Raw genomic sequence first — 22,088 nt, forward strand, 5'->3', positions numbered from 1 at the left:
AAAATCGGCTGGCACTGGGGACAACCCATTTCTGAAAACGTCTGGCAGTCAAAGAGTTAATCAAGTCTAGATTTCACAATGAGCAAAATAAATCAACTTGAGAGTAAATTGAGACATCAACAATATTTCCGCATTCATACTTCTTGTGACATTTTTTGGGTGTGTGGCGTGCCGTGAGAGTTTCCGAATGTAAAATGGGCGCCTTGGCTCAATCAACGTTGGGGAAACACTGCCCTATTGTGTTGCACAGGACCGGTCACGCTCTCATTGCGTTCATGCTGTCGCGTCAAGAAGGGAAACTCAATCGGCAACAGACCATGGAATTGGGACACCACATTCTTAAGGCGCACATCTTCAAGGTAAGAAAGATGCCAGTAAAACTTTTGGGGGGGAATTATTGCTGGTCCGTTGTTATGTTTTTTTTTGTACTGCGCTTGTCACGGACCTCCTTCAGTTGTGTCCTCTGCAAGTGTGCTTCATGTTGTTTTCCTGTGTGTGTGTGTGTGTGTGTGTGTGGCAGGGCTTGAGTAAGAAAACGGGCGTGTCATCCAGTGTGCTGCAGGCTTTGTGGATCAGCTGCAGCGCCGACGGCCTCTCTGCAGCATTAGCCTCTCTGAGAAACCTCTACACTCCCAATGTGAAGGTGAGAGTACAGTGAACCCGAGCTTTCACAAATTTGCATATTTGCAATTTTTTTTTTTTTTTTGGAACCTCTACGCTGTTATTCACTGAAATGTTTTTGTCTATTTACTGTTTATGTGCACAGGCCAAAGTTAGAGGAGTATTATTTTTTTTCGCCATCTGGTGGTATCTTGGTAAATGGTACTTCATTTTGATAGCGCTTTTCTACCTTACAAAGCGCTCAAAGCACTTTACATTTTGAATGCAGCAGCGTCAGAAGCAGTCGCAATTGCCTAGGTTTGAACCGACAACCACTCTACCACTGAGCCACGCCACACCTTGGTGTTGGTTATAGGTTTAATTCATGCTATCATGTTGATTTTGCATCTCGCTAGTTGTTATTCATTGAGGTAACAAACCTTTGACAAAGTAAATAATATAAATGAAGATATTTGTTTTCATATAAAACTAAATACCTGGAAAAAAAAAAATACTAAAGTAGAGTAACTACTTCATTAACATAAATATAACACATTCTTAGCTAACGCTAACTGAGCGTATGAAGAGGATTAGGGCCAGTAAAGAGAGAGAAAAAAAAGTTTGGCAGGATTCTCAAAGTGAGAAGTCTCACTTTAAAGTCAGAATTCTGTGATTAGTGAGAAGTCTGACTTTAAAGTGAGAATTCCGACTTTAAAGTCAGAATTCTTGACTTTAATGACAGAATTCTGACTTTAAAGTCCGAATTGTCACAATTCTGACTTTTAAAGTAAGAATTCTGACTTTATTCTCAGAATTCTGACCTTATTAGTGCTGCTGTTATTCTCTCTTTAAAGTTAGAATTCTGAGATTAAAGTCAGAATGCTGACTTTAAAGTTAGAATTCTGACATTAAAGTCAGAATCCTGACTTTAAAGTTAGAATTCTGAGATTAAAGTCAGAATCCTGACTTTAAAGTCAGAATTCTGACATTAAAGTCAAAATCCTGACTTCACTTTAAAGTCAGAATTCTGAGAATAAAGTCAGAATCCTGCCAACCTTTTTTTTTTATCTCTTCACTGGCCCTAATCCTCTTCCTGACTCAGAAGTGAGCTGGAAAAACATTAGCCGTTAGCCCCCGTCACCTCCCAGTAAATGTCGATGCACGAAGGTCAAATGTGCACCTCCCACTTCATAAAGCATCTACTTTAAGCTGTCAGCGCTGTAGATGTGGACGCTAGGGCCTAGTGGCCTCAGTGCAAAATGACATCTGCTGTATTAGTTACACCGTAAAATAGGTCACGTAAATTGTAAAGTTCAGTTGAGTAGCATGTAAGGCAATAGACCTGTTCAACCATGTTGCATGACCTCCCTCTGTTTTTCAAATTGTGGTGCCAGAATGGCAAAAAACGTGTTAGAAGACATTGCTAGCTTCACAAATACATTCAATATGAGATGCCAGCCACCCACCCAATCAATTCAAGTGTAGATCCATTTGCATCTTTGTTCCACGACTTTGGACCCTCTTATGCACATTGTTTACTGCTAATGAGTAATACCAAAGAGTTGATACAACCTCTCATTTGAAATCAATTCAGATGCTGTCCGCTTTCTCTTTTGTTTGCACTGAGAAGGAGACATTAGCCTCTTTGAGAAAAGCCCATTATCTCTGATTGATGCTTTCTGGCTTGTGGCTAAATAAGTTGTCTTTTTCCCCCGCTTGTCACCGGTGTTAGCGTGTCACTTGTTGTCATCACCAATATACATTTGTGAGTTATTATGCGCGGGTGCGACATCACTCACAGCGCAACGTTTACAAGAGTGACCTTGTTCTGTCCTCCGTCTCGCTAAATCTATTCAGAAGCAACAAATTAACGCCATTTCATATTCTGTCCTCAGAATACTCGTTTGACCCTGTGCCTTTGTTGTACTATACGTGTATTATTGATTTTCCTCGTCCCTGAGAGGAGAAAAATCTCTCTCGATATTTGCTTCAATAGAATGTCCGCCCTTTACATCGAGAAGACGCTCAAGTTCAGGCGAAGGTAACATTTCTAAAAGATTTGACTTGAATATAAAAATACTTTCAAAAGACATTTTTTTGAAGCTGTTATTCGTTGCCATGGTGACGATGTTGAAAAACACCTTGAGTTCAGGTATCTGCTTATATCATTGATCGTATTCGTCCACGCGTTTGTCCTCATTAGGGTTGCGGGCGAGCTGCAGTCCGTCCGTGTAAAGAGCACGCACGGACAAACAAGTATTCACGTTCATAACCGGAGGCAATTTCAAGCACGGGTGTTCAAGTCGAGGCCTGGGGGCCAGTTGCGGACCGCCACATTTGTTTACGTGGCCCTCTTAAGCAAATTGACAGTTGCGATTTTGCAAGCATTTTATGGTACTAACTCCGCCCCCTAAAAAAAAAAATGTTTGAATAAACTTTTTTCCTTGACAAAATTAGTTATCCATCAATTTGTTGTGTTTATATAATAATACGGTGAGCCGATTATATACAGTGGACCACTGCATATTTTTATTAGGAACTAGGAGCTATTTATTTTTAAGTGTAGTATTGTAAAATGAGCTTGAAATGACATGATTTATGTATTCATGTTTTTAGGGAATACTTGACTCATTTGGTCATTTTCAGCAGTAAAAAGTCTAGGATTAACTTGATACCTTTAAAAACACATTTTACCATTTGCATGTCATCACGCGTGCTCGGGAAACAAGTACCGACCAATCACGGCTCACCTGTTTTCTGGGTTTGGTCATGTGACATCAGCAAACTGAGCCAAGATAAATAATGAAGTTATCAAGTTAATTCTAGACAAAATACTGAAAATTGCTAAATGATTCACGTATCCCCTTAAAGGTGCATTGTGTTGCCCAGATGAGTACGAAGAGCCCTGAGTGTTTTACTCTTGTGTTTGACTGCACCTATCAGCTTTTATCTTCCCTTTATAGTCGAGTGAGCAGACCCTTTGGGGAGGGGGCGGAGTTTTTCTTCCCTCATTTGAAGTCATGTCTTACTTTGTCAACTGTGGCTGTCGCTTTAAGATCGTGCACGTACTCACACGCGCGCCATGAACGAGCCTGACACAGATGCTGCAGTTACGCTTTGGGCCAGAGGTGGCAGTCACGAGTAAAAAGGTTCTTTAAACTACCAATATGGGAAATTGTCAAATTTTTGTATCCTCAGTAGGGCTCAGTTTTACGGTACATTATCCATCTTTAATGCGTATTATAGTTTTCTTATACTTTTATGTTCCTGTCTGTCAGGTGAGCCGTCTGCTAATGCTGGGCGGAGCCAATGTCAATTACCGCACGGAGGTGCTGAACAACGCGCCGGTCATTTGCGTCCAGTGCCACCTCGGCCATCTGGAAATCGCCTCCTTGCTGCTGGAGTTCGGCGCCAGCGTAGAGGTGGTGTCGGAAAACGGAATGAACCCCCTGTGCTACTCGGCGGCTGCGGGACACCTGAGTCTCGTTATGATGCTCTGCAAGCGGGGAGCCAAGGTGAGCAGATGTTGTTTGGAAGAAATGAAAACACTCCCTAGCTACTATATATTGGCCTATATAGTGAGTCTGCCATATTGTAATCCTGTTTAACTCATTTACTCGCAGCCATTCTCACTGAAGCAACCTCCTTCGCTCCTGGCTGTTTTACTGGATTTTGATTGGTTTTGCAAGGCCCACAGAATATTGTTTTATTGCTATAAAACATGTAACCTACCAAAAGAAATATTAGAGTCTCTTCTTTCATCAGGGAAAAAAAGTATATTTCTATGTGTTTATGTTTTGCAGCAATTAGCATTAGAATATAGCTAAGTTTCATCATTAGTCACAAATCTGTTTAGAATTGTGAGTAAAAGAGCTTTTTTTGCAACATGGCCCTGGTTGATCTCTTATACTCTGCTGCCACGTGCTGGCCGTTTTTGTATTTACTACCATTGCTTTAAGCGTCCTCTTCAGTTCAGAGGCTGCATCACAGCCTTCTGTATGTTGTAGCATAAAAAAACATAAATGTAACATAACGTATAAATACATTTTTGGGACCATGGCAATATTTAAAATAGAACATTTTTATACATTTTTGGGAGGAAAACAGTTACATGTGTTGTAAGTAGAGATGATCCCATATGGTGTGCAAAGCAAAAACTGCAGTGTTAGGATTTCAGGGTTAAATTCGTGGGAGTTTATTTGAACTCTAACAGAGAAAAGGAATTTAGCAAAAAATCAACACTGACCAGTGTTGACTAGTGTTAAATTTCAACTACCATTACTGTTGTTTTAACTCCATCTCAGTGTTAAAAAAAATAACACTTTGTTTTTATTTTATTTTATTTTTTTACTATATTTGGTGTGGGACATTTTTGAATTGTTAAATTTAACTTTTTAGGTGCCGAATTTGCTTGTTTCAACTTTACGAAAACCTAAATTCCTGGTAACACTAATGGTCAAAAACAAAATCCTAAGATCCTTTGCAATATGAAAATTACATTCTACTACATTGCATTGTCAATTTCAATTTGGTTAATTGTTCTGATACTACTACTAACCCTAACCCATCACACTCGTGATCACTGTGATCATGTTTGATCTTCTTGAACCAATCGACAATGGATGAACACGCTGTGGAGAAGCCAAGACCGCTAACAAGTCTGTGTTTGCCAGGTCGACCATATCGATAAGAGCGGCCAGTGCGCTCTTGTGCACGGCGCTCTGCGAGGGCATCCCGATATTATCCAGTACCTGCTGGAGATGGAATGGAGCGCCGAGGGGCAGCAGCAGGACTGCGCTTTGAAGAGCAGGGCCCTGCAGCAAGCTTTGATAGGATCGGCCAGCATGGGACATACGCAGGTCTGCTTAATTCACCCGTGCACACGTCATTCACCCCCCCACGTGTACCTGTAATATACACGTGGGAAGAATTTTGCTGTGACCGATTCAATGTGTGATTTTGAAGGCCTGACCGTGTGGGGTTTTGTTTTGTGCCACCATGTTGTTCCCACGGCCCATAATTTGCATACCGTCTCGGCGTTTTATTTGATCTCTTATGCTGAAACCGTACGCCATTTATCAAAGTTTCTTCCTGGCAGGTTGTGAGCAGCTTGCTGGCAGTGAATAATGAGTACGCCGTGCAAATTGATAGCCACGACACTCTGTGGGGAGAGACAGGTATGTTGTCATCCATCTTATTACATTACATGCGCCATTTTATCACAAGCCGGCGTTTTATCATTCTGGCGCTCTCTTGCGAGCGGAAGGTCTCAAACCAAACGTTGTGTGTGTACATTTTTATGGCCCCTCTGCGTTTTCTTGTGTCGTGTTCTTTCTGGTAAAAGCATTTGCTGTTGTGGTCATGTGGGTTTCTACTTGGAGGTTGGTAAACACAGCATTTCCGCTGAGGGATGGTTCTCCGGGACGCCGCTAGATTACCGCTGCGCTGTCTCCGCTCGGTGCTATTTCTTTGGAAGCCAACAACACTTTAGACATTTTTAAGCACTCCTCCATCTGTTCCACAAACATACTTAGATTTAGGCGGCTCGGGAGGTTTTGTAGGATGACATACTGGTTGCAAAATCTCTTCATTTGTTCTCTGAAAAGTTTCAACTTTTGCGTTCGGGCAGATTGCATGACATGCTGCAATGGGAATTTAGACCCAAATTTGAGGCAGCTTGATTTGATTAAAAATATTCTACTTATTAGTGTATATAACGCACTTGCTCCCAAAAATTTATAAAAATGTTCTATTTTAAATATTGTCATGCCCCCCGCCTCCCAATTTATTTTTTATTTTTTTTATTTTTTTTTAATGTTTTTTTATGCTAGAGCAGGGGTGGGCACACTCGGTCCGCGAGGGCCGGAGTCCTGCAGGTTTTGGATGTTTCCCTTCTCCCACACAGCTGATATATGATCATCTCATCGGCAAGCACTGCATAAGCTTGGTAACGATCCTGTTGATTGGAATCAGCTGCGTTACAGCAGGGAAACCTCCAAAACCTGCGGGACGCCGGCCGGCCCTTGAGGACCGAGTTTGCCCACCATACAGAAGGCTTTGACCCGAAGAGGTCGCCTAAAGTAATGGTAGTTATTACAAAACGGCCAGCAGGTGGTAGCAGAGCAAAAGAGATCAACCAGGGCCATGTTGTAAAAAAGCTCTTTCCCCCACTGTTTTAAACAGATTTATGAATAACGATGGAACTATATTTGAATGCTAATTGCTGCAAAACGGATACAGCTACAAATGTACTTTTTTTTCCAGAAGAAAGAAGAGACTCTAATCTTTCTTTTGGTAGGTTCCATGTTTTTATAGCAATAGATCGCAATATTCTGTGGACAAAATCAGTCAAAATCCAGTAAAACAGCCAGGAGCGAAGGGGGTTGCTTCAGTGAAAATAGCTGGGAGTGAATGAGTTAAACATTTAGGTAATTGCCATTGATGTTCATTAACATAATAAGACTACTATTATTTGGATAAAAAGACCTCAATTATGAGTCAAACCTACCAGGGTCAATTTACCCAAGCAGTGCTTGGTCCCTTTTTGACCCATAATTGGATCATTTTTGACCTAACACTTTTTAGAGTGTAAAAACAGTTGGCTCAAAATGAACCCATTAACCAGCCACTGGGTTATTATAGCACCATCCCAACAATAGTCAATTTGCCTCCTCGCGACAGGTTGGTCAATTTAACCCAACAGCTGAGTTAAATATTGACCCAAATGTTGGGCCACTGATAGGCAAAAATGTAGGCAATCATCAGTAATCTCCTCTGTTACAAATTTGATGGCCTCGTTTGCTGGAAGTAAAAGGTACGAGGCAAATTTAACGGAGCAAGGAAAAACATACGTCTAAAAAAAACAACAACAAAAAAAAACATTGCACCGCAAAGTAGAACTGTGTGCTTTTAAGGCAATGTATTAGTTTATTTTGATTGTTGAAAAGGTGTGGGTCATCCTGTTCGGAGCGTGCGTCCGCGCCGCGGTTTACTCAAACCATTTCCCCTTCGAAATAGCCACAGGACGTCAGACCTTATTACTGCGCTGGGACAAAGAAATCCCAAATATTCCTCTTTGGTGGAGCCAATTACAGCCACAGTCTAGCACTCGCGTCTCCGCTCTGTTCGCTCAATGGCTTCCGTTGCACCCGAGTGAAATTGCAGGTCTGAGGCAAAGTGGCTCTCGCGTCCTTGCGATGACCACAATCTGTGATATCCTTGTTGCCACCAGGAGCTTATTTAGAAACCACCGGGAGCCCATCTGTATTTGTGGGAAATGGGCTGCCGCTGTGTCGTAGCCTAGCGGGGACTGAAACTTCATATTGCAAAGGAGAATTACAGGTTGAAGGTCAGATGAAATGATCCTGCCGTTACGCTTGTGTTGCTTCCACCAGAGAAGATAACCACTCAGATAGACATCAAAGTGTATATACAATTCTAGAGCTGTTGTTTTTAAATGGAATCAATAAAAAAAAAAAAAAAAAAAAAATTCTGGGAGATTATAAGTAGGGGTGGGAATCTTTGAATGTGTCATGATTCGATTCAATTCCGATTTTTGGGTGTGTGATTCGATTCAGAATCGATTTTCGATTAAGAGCGATTTTTTTCTTCAAAATGATTTTTTGCTTCAATTTATAGACGTTCAAGGAATCGTAATGATCTACTCCAGTCTGACTCACTAATGCTAATTAGTGCTCTACTCGCGGCAATTTTATCACTCAAAAGAAGGGCTCCACGCTGCAAAAAAAAACAACAACTTTTGTTGGAATAACTTGATCGTGACTTTTTCCCTCTATTCGCTAATGTGGCTACAATTTAACAGTGTATCAGACCGCATGGATCCACACTGCCCCTAAGTGGCCAAATCAGGTACAACATGAACAGCACTCCCAATAAAGGCACACACAAACAAAGGAAAGTTATGAAAAGTTAAGAAAAAATTATAAAATAATTGAAATTAAATCTATTTTGGGCCATTTAAAATCGTACTAGATGAAAATCGCGATTCTTATGAGAATCGATTTTTTGGCACACCCCAAATTATAAGCAACCACTGTGCACTCTAAAAACAATTGGGTCAAAAATAACCCAACTATGGGTCAAAAATTGACCGATCCTCTACTTGGACCAACTTTGAGTCAAGAAAAGGGCCTTTCAACGTAAAACAACTCATAAATATTGGTAGGATCCTTTACTTAGGTCAAAAAATTGGGTGAAATTGACCCATAAAGTGGATCAATCCATTTTGATCCATAATTGGGTTACTTTTGACCCAACTGTTTTTAGAGTGTGTGTGTAGAAATAAATTGGCGCATGCCAGAAAAAAAACTATCCATAAAAGACAGAAAATATTGAGTTTGGCTAAGGAGTTAGCCTACTAACAGCCAGCCATACGCTGACACCCATGTCACTCACCAGTACTCTACCTGGACATTTAAATTCATGCGCTTGCATGATCCAATGACATTTTATTCCCATGCGGTAGATAATAACGCTTAGTGGGGAATATTTCGTATTTCCTTATTTAGCACATCATACTAAAACTCCTGATTGACTTGCACACTACTTACTGAAAACTCAAGCCACGGTAATAAACACACAAGTTAGATTAGAACCTCTCCGATTCTGTCAATGTGTCATGAAAAGTGAACATTATTGCTTAGGCGGGAAAAGGGCTCTTATTGGAAGCCGTTAGAGTTGCTACCTTATGGTGTGTATCACCTGTTTAAAATGAAGCGCTCCTTTCATCTCCATGCAAATAGGCCTGGTGTGTCTCCTATTGTTGAGTGGGAGGATGATTGGATTGCACATCTGTGCTCGCTTCCTCTTTTAAAGCTTCCTCTTAGGATGCGCGGCCGTTTTGCAAAGAGAGATGATTTGCTTCCCACCGATCGTCTTTCTTAGCACACTCGCTTCAAAGAAAACATATTTCTAATATTTGTTTAGTTTCACGGCGCCGGAGGATAAGGGAACGTTGTGTGTGTTCCATAAAATTTGCTTATTTAATTTATCCCGGAGATGAAAACTTTGTTAAAAATCCTTGAGAAAATCTCAACCATTTGTGCAATTTTCGCCGATTGGAAGCCGTTTGGCGGAACAGAGTGTTTGCATGATTGAGATTGTCAGTTAATCTTCCGGGTTATTTACCTGTGATGAGTTCAGGCTCCGGGTGTGCAATTTGATGGTAATGGGATTCTGGCTGGAGCAAGCAATCACATTTGCTTTCTCAGCTTGTGATTCAGAAGGGAGGTGGGCTTCATCGGCCGGGTCAAAAATAAATTCTCACTTTTGTGTGAGAGCTGGTCATTTGACTGTTTAGCAGTTTGGTTGCAGTGGTGTACAACCGAAAGCTGTTTCTAGTGTTATGTTAGAGACTAAATTGACCGATGTGGATTTTATTTTATTTTTTTAGGCCAAATCCGATATTTGGCAGAATAAAATTCATTAAAAAGGAATATGCAATGATTAAAATAACTTTTTTTTAATGGTTGCAACAATAAAGATATGTATTACAGGCAGAACATTTGACTGTTTTACAATACTAAAAATCGGCAAAAAATCGGCCGATTTTTTTTTGGGGGGCGGGGTCACTGGAGGGAATTGTTTTACTATAATTATCTTTTTCTTGTGTTGTAATGTGTTAATGTGTGGGCGGAGGAAAAAAGCAATTGACAAAAATTGCCAGATTTATTTGCCGATTTTTGTCCATTTTAAATGAGCTAACATCGACCGATTAAATCCACCCCCAATTTATCAGTCAGGCCCTGATTAACAGGTTAAAAATGTTTTTGTTTTTTTTATGTTGCTAAATGCCGTTTAGTCATTCAGCCAATCAGCTTGCCGTTATCATAAAATAATGTGTTTGCCCCGCACGTCCTCAAACACATCATGAAAATGTCTTCATTGTACGGGTCCCAGGTGCAGATGGCATTGTTTTCCATGCTAATGAGTGTGAGGATATTCATGTGTTGATCAGAACACGCTACTCTTGGGGTATTTTGCCTCTGAGGACAGTCAGTCAGGTATTTAGTCTCAACAACACACCGAAAAGAATTAACAGCGCATCTGGGCGAAGTAGGGCCCAAAAGTGCCATTGATATGCTAATGAATAGCATCTATGTTACGGTGTTATAACTCTAAACACCGGTGTTTCAACACAAGCAATACACTAGCCTATGTAGAGAGAAAAAAATCGAACAATACGCACAGGCATATATTCTTTATCCTCTGCAAAAAAGCAACTAATATTAATGGAGCGTAGTTGTGGCAGCCTTCTTCTGTGTTTCATCATCAAATCTTCATGTAGTGTGATCATGTATTACACTGCCCTCTGGTGGCCAAGGCACATACACCAAACACTCAATGCCCATTGAATTAACGAATGAAATAAAAAATAAAAAAATATTATTATTAGTTACATTCTATTTAGTTATTTTATCGCTGTATGTTTTTATTAAACGTAGGGACCATCGCAAACCAAAGACCCTTTGTACTGTAGAACTGAACTTGAACCTGAAAAAGTCCCTTAAAGTAGTTGTGGAAGTCTTCTTTGTTTGTTTCTGTATGACAGTGTTATACTGCCTCCCGGTGGCCAAGTTGCACACATGGAAGCGAATTATAATTCAATAAATGTTTAATTCTGTACATAATATTTAATTATGTTATTATTGTATTTTTTCTTAAATAAATGACGCTATCATAGAGTGCTATTTCCCTTATTAACTCATTCACTGCCATTGACGGCTATAGACGTCCGAAAATCATTTGAACTATTTCTATTAGTTTAAAAAAAATAATAATCCACTTTTGTTAACAAGAGTATAAAAACCTAGAAAAAAAATTACAATTAAAATTTTTTATCGCCTGACGCCCCTAATTTTTTATTTAAATTTTGTTTTTGTTTTTTTAACGTCTAGGTTTTCATACTCTTGTTAACAAAAGTGGAAAAAATGTTAAACTAATAAAAACAGTTCAAATTAATTTTTGACGTTTCTAGGTGTCAATAACCGTTTATTCAGTGGATTTTTGATACTAGCTGATTTTTGGTTGTAAAATATTCTTCACTGTCCATTAACAACATTTTATTTATCCTGCGTATATACGGCCACCAGCTGTGTGTGTGCGTGTGTGCGTCACCGGGCGTAATCTACCCATTATGTCCTTTCATCTTCTGGAATTACGACCATATGGGGCAAGTTCTGTTTAAATTAGCCTCCATTACACCGAAACAAACCAGGAAGTAACTTTTGAATGATGTGAAATCAGAACCCATTTAAAAAGTGCGGTCAACACATTCTTGTCATCCATTTTGCGAGCGCTCCTTTGAACTGAAACAACACGCCGTGTCCTCCGTCTGCCCCTCAGCGCTGACGGCAGCCGCCGGCCGAGGCAAGACGGAGGTGTGCGGCTTTCTGCTGGAGCAGGGTGCGACGGTGCAGCAGGTCAACCGGCGGGGGGTGTCGCCGCTCTTCTGCGCCGTCAGACAGGGGCACTGGCAGGTGAGAGCCACGTGGCCGCCGTTGCCGCGGCGACCATTGATTCTCACCTCTGTCTCTTGGCGTGCTCTCTCCCTAGATTGCGGAGCTGCTGTTGCAGCACGGCGCGGACATTAACGTCAGCGACAAGCAGGGCAGAACGTTACTGATGGTGGCGGCCTGCGAGGGTCACCTGAGCACCGTTGACTTCCTGCTCTCCAAAGGTGAGCTAACGTGCGCACATTGCCTTCATGATCCATTCAAGGCAAATCCATAGTGCTTTGAGATAGAATTCAATAATAATAAAAAGAAAAAAAAAATCAATTACGAAATAATATCATGATTATTATGTAATTATGATTTTTTTTTTTTAGGTCAGATAAAAATCTAATGAGTTTGTTCCACATTGGAGGAACATAGAAACACAAAACTGCTTCACTTTTTTTTTTCTTTTTTTTTTTTATGATTCCGGAAACACTCAGTAAGCCAAGAAGTCTCAAAGGGAACTTTTGAAAGTAGAGTGGAAAAAATTTACGAGCGCTAAATGGTGGCAGCGAGCATCATGTCAACAAGGAGCGGCTGGTGGATAATTCTTCAAAAACGAGGCCAAGTGCTCGCTCGGAGTTGTTTATTGCCATTCCCTCTTGAAGTTCAAACATAAAACAAAGACAATTACACGTTGTGTATTTAATCAAACCACATAACTTACAAATGTCACCTCCCAGCCATTTTCATCTGAAGCAACCCCCTTCACTCCCGGCTGCTTTACTGGATTTTGACTGATTTTGCAAGGCCCACAGAATATTGTGTTCTATTGCTATAAAAAACATGGAACCTACCAAAAGAAAGATTAGTCTCTTCTTTCATCAGGAAACTTTTTTGCAGCAATTAGCATTAAAATAGAGCTAAGTCTCATCATTATTCACAAATCTGTTTAAAACACTGGGAAAAGGAGCTTGTTGCAACATGGCCCTGGTTGATCTCTTATGCTCCGTTGCCACCTGGTGGCCGTTTTTGTCAAAACTGCCATTGCTTCAAGCATCCTCTTCAATTCAGAGACTGCATCAAAGCATTCTGCATCATCGAGCATTTAAAAAAAACATATAAATACGTTTTTGGGAGCAAATGAGTTAAATTGCCTAAGTAATTTTTTTGCCTAAATTTCATGATGCAAATGGTTCAATTTTTTTGTGTGTTTTCTGAAAAATCTGGGAAAAAATGACTTAGGCGATTATTTTAAGAAGGCGTCGAAATGTCTACTAGCTTCATGCTAAAACATAATGCAAAACTCTATAGATGGGCTAACTAAACTAGCATTTTATTTTATTTTTTTTCCCCCTAGTCCTTCTGTTAATTCATTCATTCCTTTTTTTTAACCAGTTAAGAAACTCATTGAGAATAAACACCTCTTTCCCACCTCAAATCCTTTTAAAATGTTCAATCTATTCTTTGACTCACAGATGTCAAGATTTGAAAAGAGGAAAAGTTATTCTGAGTGTTTTGTGTCTCAAAAGGTGCTTCTCTGACTTCCATGGACAAGGAGGGTCTGACAGGCCTCAGCTGGGCGTGTTTAAAAGGACACAAGAACGTGGTGCAGCTGTTGGTGGAAAAAGGCGCCGTGATCGACCACACCGATAAAAACGGACGAACTCCACTGGACCTGGCCGCCTTTTTCGGAGATGCCGACATTGTACGTGGCCGTGCGCTCCCAAAATATACGCGACTGGTGCAATTGTATTGAGCACACACCGCCGCGTGTTAGTTAGCCGGGCGCTGTCGTTTAACGAGCGCGGCGCCTCCTGTAGGTCCAGTATTTGGTGGAAAAAGGGGCGGTGGTGGAGCACGTGGACTACAGCGGCATGAGACCTCTGGACCGAGCCATCGGCTGTCGGAACACGTCGGTGGTGGTCACGCTGCTGAAGAAAGGGGCCAAGCTGGGTAGGTTGTTCTTTTTTTTTTTTTTTTTTTTTTTTTTTTCTACTGATGGAAGCTTCTGAATGTATTAATTTGCGCATTTTTATCATTTTGCTAATTTGGTCTCCACGATGAACACATAATATAAAGATTTTTATTTATTTATTTATTTTTTTAAATTTTGTCTTTTTGATGATTATACAAAATCCCCATTTCACCATCTTTAAGAAATTACTCTTCTTAGTAAGAAACAATCAAATAATTTTTTTATATCAAAATTTGGTAGGAATTGGCTTTTTGTATTGAGCTAGCAAAATACGTACTTTCGTGGGATGCACCTGTATTGAGGTATTTGGTTTCCATGGCCAATACCAAATATGGTTCCTCCTCAAAAGGGCTACTTTCCCTGTGGATTTAAAAACAACATCATTTATAATGGGGGGGGGGGGGGAATCAAAACAAAAACAGACACTCCATCCAGCCTTGCGCATGCGAAACACTTTTGCCCAAATTGGTCCTGAGAAATGTCAATAAAAGTCGCCGTTTGCTTCGGTCTTTTGTTTGCGCAAGTGTCTCACGGCTCTCAGAAATTAATTTGGTGGAATGCTGCGCAAAAACACTGCATCCATTCACTTGCGCTTCACTCTGTGCGTGCGTGTGTGTGTGCGTGTCGCAGCGTACATGTGTCCTTTCTTTGCTCCCTCATGAGCCGCTTGGGCTAAAGTTTAGAATGTGACTTATCACCTTAACGACATACGTGACGTTATCTGGCGCTGCGACTTATCTGCAATGAGCAACTTCTCAACTTTCTTTCGCAGCATGCGGAAAGCGTTTGCATGGCGGGAAAGCCTTTAAAGCAGTCCTTCTCAAACGTTTCACACCAAGTGCCACTTGAAAGTGATTGATTTTGTTGCTAAAATGTGTGTTTAATATAATTGTAAGCCGCTGGAACGTTATGCACTTTGGACATTAACGACTTCACTTTGATTGTCCAAAAAAGTTTGTAAAAATGGGTGCATAAAATGTCATGAATAATGACTGTTTTAATTGACTATTTCCAATTAAATGGTGATGAATTAAGCAATTATGAACCATTTATTGAATACAATACATGAATAAATGTATGTTTACATTTATTTAAAATAAATGGTCAAAAACCTGTTTTTCAATAAACTATAACGTTTTTTTTTTAATTAAAAATGTGACATTTTTTTTACATCAATAAAGTAACCAATTGCGTAATAAATAAAATATTTTTTGGTGTTCCTATAGTTTTTCAAACAATTCTATCAATCATGTATTTCACTCAAGTTTAAGTTTAATTCATTTGCAAATTATTTTATTTTATTTGATAATTTAGAATAAATTGATGACCTAACTATTTCACAAATAAATAATGGCAGGAAATCTAAATCTAAAATTATTACTATTAGTATTTTATTTTGGGCGGGGGGTACTGTACAGTAACCAAATATCTAATCAGGAATTATGTTTTTTAATTAGATGGGAAATTGTTCATTTTAATAATGTTTTTATTTTATTTGCAACAAATACATTATTTGATAAAATACTTAAATATTATTAGAGCAATAAATAATATTTGATGAATAAATTATTTTTACAGAACTAAACATTAAATTCATTATATTATTTTTATTTAGTTTTTTTTATCAATAAAATGACCAACTATTTAATAAATGCAAGTTTGTTTGTTTTTTAAATAGATGTAAAATTGTTTAGCTAATTATTTTTTGTATTTTATATGTATTGTTAAAATACTTAAATATTATTAGAGCAATAAATAATATTTGATGAATAAATTATTTTTACAGAACTAAACATTAAATTCATTATACTATTTTTATTTAGTTTTTTTATCAATAAAATGACCAACTATTTAATAAATACAAGTTTGTTTGTTTTTTAAATAGATGTAAAATTGTTTAGCTAATTATTTTTTGTATTTTATATGTATTGTTAAAATACTTAAATATTATTAGAGCAATAAATAATATTTGATGAATAAGTTATTTTTACAGAACTAAACATTAAATTCATTATATTATTTTTATTTATTTTTTTTATCAATAAAATGACCAACTATTTAATAAATACAAGTTTGTTTGTTTTTTAAATAGAAGGAAAATTGTTTAGCTAATTATTTTTTGTATTTTATATGTATTGTTAAAATACTTAAATATTATTAGAGCAATAAATAATATTTGATGAATAAATTATTTTTACAGAACTAAACATTAAATTCATTATATTATTTTTATTTAGTTTTTTTATCAATAAAATTACCAACTATTTAATAAATACAAGTTTGTTTGTTTTTTAAATAGATGTAAAATTGTTTAGCTAATTATTTTTTGTATTTTATATGTATTGTTAAAATACTTAAATATTATTAGAGCAATAAATAATATTTGATGAATAAATTATTTTTACAGAACTAAACATTAAATTCATTCTACTATTTTTATTTAGTTTTTTTATCAATAAAATTACCAACTATTTAATAAATACAAGTTTGTTTGTTTTTTAAATAGATGTAAAATTGTTTAGCTAATTATTTTTTGTATTTTATATGTATTGTTAAAATATTTATCTACTGTTATGAGTGAAGTGAGAGATTTGAGCAAAAAAGCAAAAAACACACTAAATGAATAAATATATTTTATTATCCAATTAGCAAAAAAAAAAAAAAACATCTCAATGAATGCATGCACAGGACTCTTGAATGAATGTAAAGACTTGGGGTGAAAGAACTTTGCCCACCCCTGCTCCCGTGGTACTCGTCAGACCGCACTTTGAGAGCGGCTGCTTTAAAGAGAATGTCGTCATGTGCGTGACTTCTCCCTTCTCCCCTCTAACTCTTTCCCAACCCGCTGCCACTAAACTAAGGTCACAGAACGTCTCCTTACGATCGATCAGGTACAATCTTTAGGTAACTTTACCTTACTGTGACAATTTGCAGACAAATACAGGGAGCGCCCGCGCCGGCTCCCACACGAGCGGCCTGACGTTTTCTCTCTCCCTCCTCTTACGCAGGCAACGCCGCTTGGGCCATGGCCACCTCCAAGCCTGATATCCTCATCATCCTGCTTCAGAAGCTCATGGAGGAGGGGAACCTGCTTTACAAGGTACGGAATTATGAATAATGCTGACGAGTATCTAAGTAAGTTTGGCATAAGGCTGAGTTGCATTTTGTTTGTTTTTCGACACCAAGAGCGAGCTTTCGACTTTTATGCTATCAAAGCAACGTTTTGCCGACAACATTGCATGCCAGCACCATCAAACCTCTCTCTTGAGTCTACAGTAGAAAGTGCACAGATGTTTACAACTGTAGGGAGTAAGAGTGAAAAACTCAAAAGTAAGTAATACAAGTTCCAGAAAAGTCATTTTAGGTACACTACAGTAATGTGAAATACTGAATTTGAAAGAGTGGATGGAGGTGTTTCGTCGAACCGTGCCTGATCGATGCTTTGACATTTAGCAACGTTGGAGCAGAAAGGTTAAAGCGGCCCGGCTAATGTGTCTCTTTCATGCTGCTTCTCAAGCCTCAAGCTCAAACATCCCACCTCAAAGCGCTAAAAACAAACATGGTTGACAACTGGGGGTAAGCTAGCAAGCGGTTAGCGTGCGAAAAAAATCATCTGGTTGTCAGCAGTCCTGAAGAAAAGAAAAATTTAAATTAATCTGGAAATTCTGGATTACATTTTTTTAAGCATTCCCAGACAATTTCTGCAGAAATTGCACTTTGTCTAGTTATTATTATTATTATATATATATATTTTTTTTTTTTATATAGAAATTAACTCATTCACTGCCATTGACGGCTATAGACGTAAAAAATTCATTTCAACTATTTCTATTAGTTTAACATTTTTTTCTACTTTTGTCAACAAGAGTATGAAAACCTAGATTTTTATTATTATTATTATACATTTAGAATAGATATAAAATGTGTGATTAATCATGAGTTAACTATTAAAGTCATGCGATTAATTACAATACAAAAAAAAAATTATCACCTGACGCGACTTAAAGATAATTAAAAATTCGGGGCTGTGGCTCTCCTTTCCCACACGTGAGGGCATTACAGTCACTAAGCCTCTTGACAAAACCAGTCAGGCAATACAAAATTTTCATCGTAATTAATCGCATGACCTCACGAGTTAACGCACGATTAATCACAAATTTTATATCTGTTCTAAATGTACAATAAAGAAATCTAGGTTTTCATACTCTCGTTAACAAAAGTAGAAAAAAAATATTAAACTAATAGAAATAGTTCAAATAAATTTCTGACGTTCATAGCCGTCAATGGCAGTGAATGAGTTAAAAAACCAAAACAAATACAGATCTATATATTTTTTAGAGCATTCTTGAGTCAAAGTTCATTAAGTTTGCCATTGCCCACGCACTTTTCCTGGCCAGATTTTTGGAAAGGTCCCGGTCGTCCCTCCATCTGGCTCGTCGTAGATGTTGTCGGTGCGCGTGTGTGAGATGGACGAGCGGCGAGAGCCTGCGAGTGTTTGGCCCTGAGCCTCCTTGCCGGTCCCGCTCACCACGTTTGTGCCTTCATGTTTCCTCCAGAAAGGCAAGATGAAGGAGGCGGCTCAGAGGTACCAGTACGCTTTGAGGAAGTTTCCCAGGGAGGGCTTCGGGGACGACCTGAAGGCCTTCAAAGACCTGAGGGTCTCTCTGTACCTCAACCTCTCCCGCTGTCGCAGAAAAACCAACGTAAGACGGCAATCTTGATCTTTCGTAACACCTCAAAGTGTGTTTGTGTGTTCTTTTAAGAAAATGGTTGAATTAACAATGAGTTGGCCTCCTTGTCGCAGGATTTCGGGATGGCTGAGGAGTTTGCGACAAAAGCACTGGAGCTGAAACCAAAATCCTACGAAGCCTATTATGCCCGCGCAAGAGCTAAAAGGAGCAGCAGGTAAATGACTCGGCAAACACAGGATAAATTAGCCTAGCTTAGAAAGTAAATCCTGATTTTTCCAACTGACAAATTCATCATCTCACATTATATTTTACTGAGCTAGCTAACATACTTCCTGTTTTGATTCTTCATCTTGAGTGCAATCTACAAAGTCAAACAATATAATATGCCTCCACCTAGTGGTCAAACGTGGAATCACGCTAGAAATAAATGGAAGACATAACAATGCAAACTGTACCAAAAAAAAATCAGCAAGAGAGAATTACACACACCAAACCACATAATTCACCAAAGTCTGCTAGCATAATGCTAACACGCAATGCAAAATGCCATAGACAGCCTAGCAAAACAGACTTCCATATAACTAATTGCAGTCGTTGTGAAGTACTTCTTGGTTAGTGTCTGCATGACTGTGTTATACTGCCACCTGGTGGCCAAGTTGCACACACCAAAAGGAACTGCATGATGCCTTTTTTTTTTTTTAAATAAATTCTTTACATTCTGTTTAATGATGTTAAAGGGATACTTGACTCATTGAGCCATTTTCAGCAGCAAAAGTTTGCTGACCAAACACAGAAAACAGGTGAGCCATGCTTGGTCGTTACCTACTTCCTCAGTACAGGTGATGTCATCTTCAGTCGACAGTAAGTGGGAAATTTTCGTTTTAAAGGTATTAATTGTACAAGAAAAATAATGAAGTTATCAAATTCATTCTGGACAAAATATTAACTTTTTACTGCTGAAAATGGCTCAATGAGTCCAGTATCCCTTTAATATATATATATATATTTTTTTTAGTACCACATTGTAGAGTGGTAGGCACAACCGTATCGTTTTCGGTGTTTTCCAGACAATTTGCCGCCGCGCTGGCCGACCTGCACGACGCCGCCAAGTTGTGTCCCAACAACCGCGAGATCCGTCGCCTGCTGGCCCGCGTGGAGGACGAGTGCAAGCAGATGCAGCGGGCGCAGACCACCAAAGGCGGCCCGGACGGGGCGGTCGGCGGCAACGGCGCCACCTCGCAAGCAACGGGGGGCCACGACTCGGACCGGGAGCGCGACGACGCCCGGGAGGGGTCATCGGAGTGGAGCCAAAGACACGGCGCAGAGGAGGAGGAAGACGAAGAAGACGAGCGGCCGCAATGCCGGTCGCTGGGGAATAACGCCGGTCATCACCCGGGCAGGCTTCCTCCTCAGCGCTACCCTCGGGACCACCCTCAAGGTCTGCTTCTGCAGCCCACCAAGCAGGCCCAGATTGTCAAAACCAGCTCGCACGGAGCCAAATCCCAGTACGCTCCCTCCAGCCCGTTACCGAGCCGGCACATGCTGAAGCCCGGCCCGGGGATCGACATCGGGCCGCTCCCGGCGCCCGCCGACGAGCCGCACTATGGAAACCGCGTGACTCTGACGGTCATGACCCACGCTGGCGAGGCGGCGTCTTTTTCGTCCAAATGCGCCTCGACGCACTTGGACGTCGAGTCCGGGGGGAACATGCGCGTGTCCAGCTCCACCAGCAGCCTGGCGTCCAGCGGCAGCCTGTCGGACAGCGGCAAGATGGGCCCGGACGTCAAGTCCAAACACGCCCCGCAAGCCGGCGAGTACAAACCCAGACCCTTCATGGGCGTCACCGACAAGACGGCGCGCTTCCTGCAGCCGAACCCGCAGCCGGCCGCCCGCGCCTGGACCAACCACTCCGTCGAGGACGACGACGACGACGGCGGTTTCGGGAAGGCGACGAGCGGCGCTCACCGCGACCAGCACAGGCCGCCGTTACACAACGGGGGGTCGCACGCCAACCAGTACTCTGACAAGTTCATCTGTTACAAGGACGCCAAGTCTCTGGCCACCCCCAGCCAAGCCCTGCACATCACGTCCATCAAGCCAAAGCGATCGTTTATCGAGTCCAACGTGTAGTCCCGGGAGAGCCGTGCCAAATGTTCCCGCCCGTCCGCCACATCTTCTGTTACAAGATGGACCATTTGCACTGATGGAGGGGACGGCGTTTTTGGGAGACAGTCAAGTGGACATTCCTGTTTCAACAACCTTGGTTTGTATAAATACGCTCCTCACAAACATTCGGGATTTGGGACTTTAGGGTGAACTGCTAGAACGGAGAGTGTGGGTGGTGGTATGCGTGGTGAGCAGGGAGCAACATTTTAACAGCATTCCATTGCAATCCATGAGTCCATTTCCAAGTACATCTACTTCTATGCCTTTCTGGGAGTCTTCCAGTCTCTCTGTTGCAATCTAGTGACGCCACGAGTGTCATCATCTGGTTGCAACAGAGACTGGAGGAGTCACAGAAAGGCATAGAAGCTGACATCTTTTGAGATTTTCCACAAATCCCACACTTGTTTTAAGTTTTAAATAATCAATCAAAAAGTTTGAAAAAGGTCAGAAAGTTGACCCAAGGCCCCAAGTATCTTCCCTCACTGCTCACCATGCATACCACCACCCTCACTCTCCATTCCAGCAGTTTTATTAACTTCTTCATTTGGAGACGTTCAAATGAAGTTCACCTGTAAAGGTCCTCGTGCTTTTAGCTTCATTCTAAAATGTCACCTCAAAAATATCCCAAATGTTTTGTGGGCAGCGTTTTGTTTTGTTTTCTTTGTCATTTGTATGCACATTGTTGTTCAAATTGTGTTCTCCAGAGAAAAAGAACCACACACGCGCACGCGTGCGTATGTTAAATATGTTTGTACATGTTATGAATCCGCATTAACAGAGTTTAAAGTCTTTTTCTCTATTTGCTTGTTGTTGCTGTCTAGATTAATTTATTTACCAATGGCTTCGATGTAAGAGCAATATATTTTCTATAGTTATTTTTGCACAGCTACCAAGACATTTAAATGAAGTGCATGCTACATTTGCAGTTTACACCATCTCTCCTTCCGTTCTTCACGTGGATGTTCAACGCAAGCGTTCAATGCCATGTTTTTTTCTTGTCAGTATTGTGGTCGCATACTGTAATGGAGTTGTGCTGCCATGGCAACCATGGGAGAGAAATAAAGACCCCGCGAGGGATGACAAACACGTCTACGCAGTGCGATCAAACAAGAGTGGATGTTTGTTTTGAAAATGGTGCTGGCAGCGGGCCTGCATTGACGTACTTGAAAACACTATTTTATGAAAGTACCATTCACT

General features: G+C 40.1%; 1 protein-coding gene across 2 annotated transcripts in view; it reads left to right on the top strand.

Annotated features, from left to right (window-relative positions):
- Nucleotides 1-21,977, top strand: part of tanc1b (tetratricopeptide repeat, ankyrin repeat and coiled-coil containing 1b) — a 98,514-nt gene extending 76,537 nt beyond the window's left edge. The window contains exons 14-27 of one of the 2 annotated variants that reach the window (XM_077580141.1): nucleotides 251-359; nucleotides 521-643; nucleotides 3,879-4,115; nucleotides 5,274-5,459; nucleotides 5,699-5,777; nucleotides 11,965-12,098; nucleotides 12,175-12,298; nucleotides 13,589-13,764; nucleotides 13,880-14,012; nucleotides 16,896-16,925; nucleotides 17,043-17,134; nucleotides 18,591-18,737; nucleotides 18,839-18,939; nucleotides 19,793-21,977. In XM_077580141.1, coding sequence (XP_077436267.1) covers nucleotides 251-359; nucleotides 521-643; nucleotides 3,879-4,115; nucleotides 5,274-5,459; nucleotides 5,699-5,777; nucleotides 11,965-12,098; nucleotides 12,175-12,298; nucleotides 13,589-13,764; nucleotides 13,880-14,012; nucleotides 16,896-16,925; nucleotides 17,043-17,134; nucleotides 18,591-18,737; nucleotides 18,839-18,939; nucleotides 19,793-20,855 — 2,734 coding nt within the window. In that variant the 3' untranslated portion in view covers nucleotides 20,856-21,977. The remainder of the gene's footprint in view (nucleotides 1-250; nucleotides 360-520; nucleotides 644-3,878; nucleotides 4,116-5,273; nucleotides 5,460-5,698; nucleotides 5,778-11,964; nucleotides 12,099-12,174; nucleotides 12,299-13,588; nucleotides 13,765-13,879; nucleotides 14,013-16,895; nucleotides 16,926-17,042; nucleotides 17,135-18,590; nucleotides 18,738-18,838; nucleotides 18,940-19,792) is intronic. The other variant, XM_077580142.1, reaches the window with a different exon arrangement.
- The last annotated feature ends 111 nt before the right edge of the window (nucleotides 21,978-22,088 follow it).

Source organism: Vanacampus margaritifer, chromosome 11 (genome assembly GCF_051991255.1).
Source record: "Vanacampus margaritifer isolate UIUO_Vmar chromosome 11, RoL_Vmar_1.0, whole genome shotgun sequence".
Taxonomy (NCBI): domain Eukaryota; kingdom Metazoa; phylum Chordata; class Actinopteri; order Syngnathiformes; family Syngnathidae; genus Vanacampus; species Vanacampus margaritifer.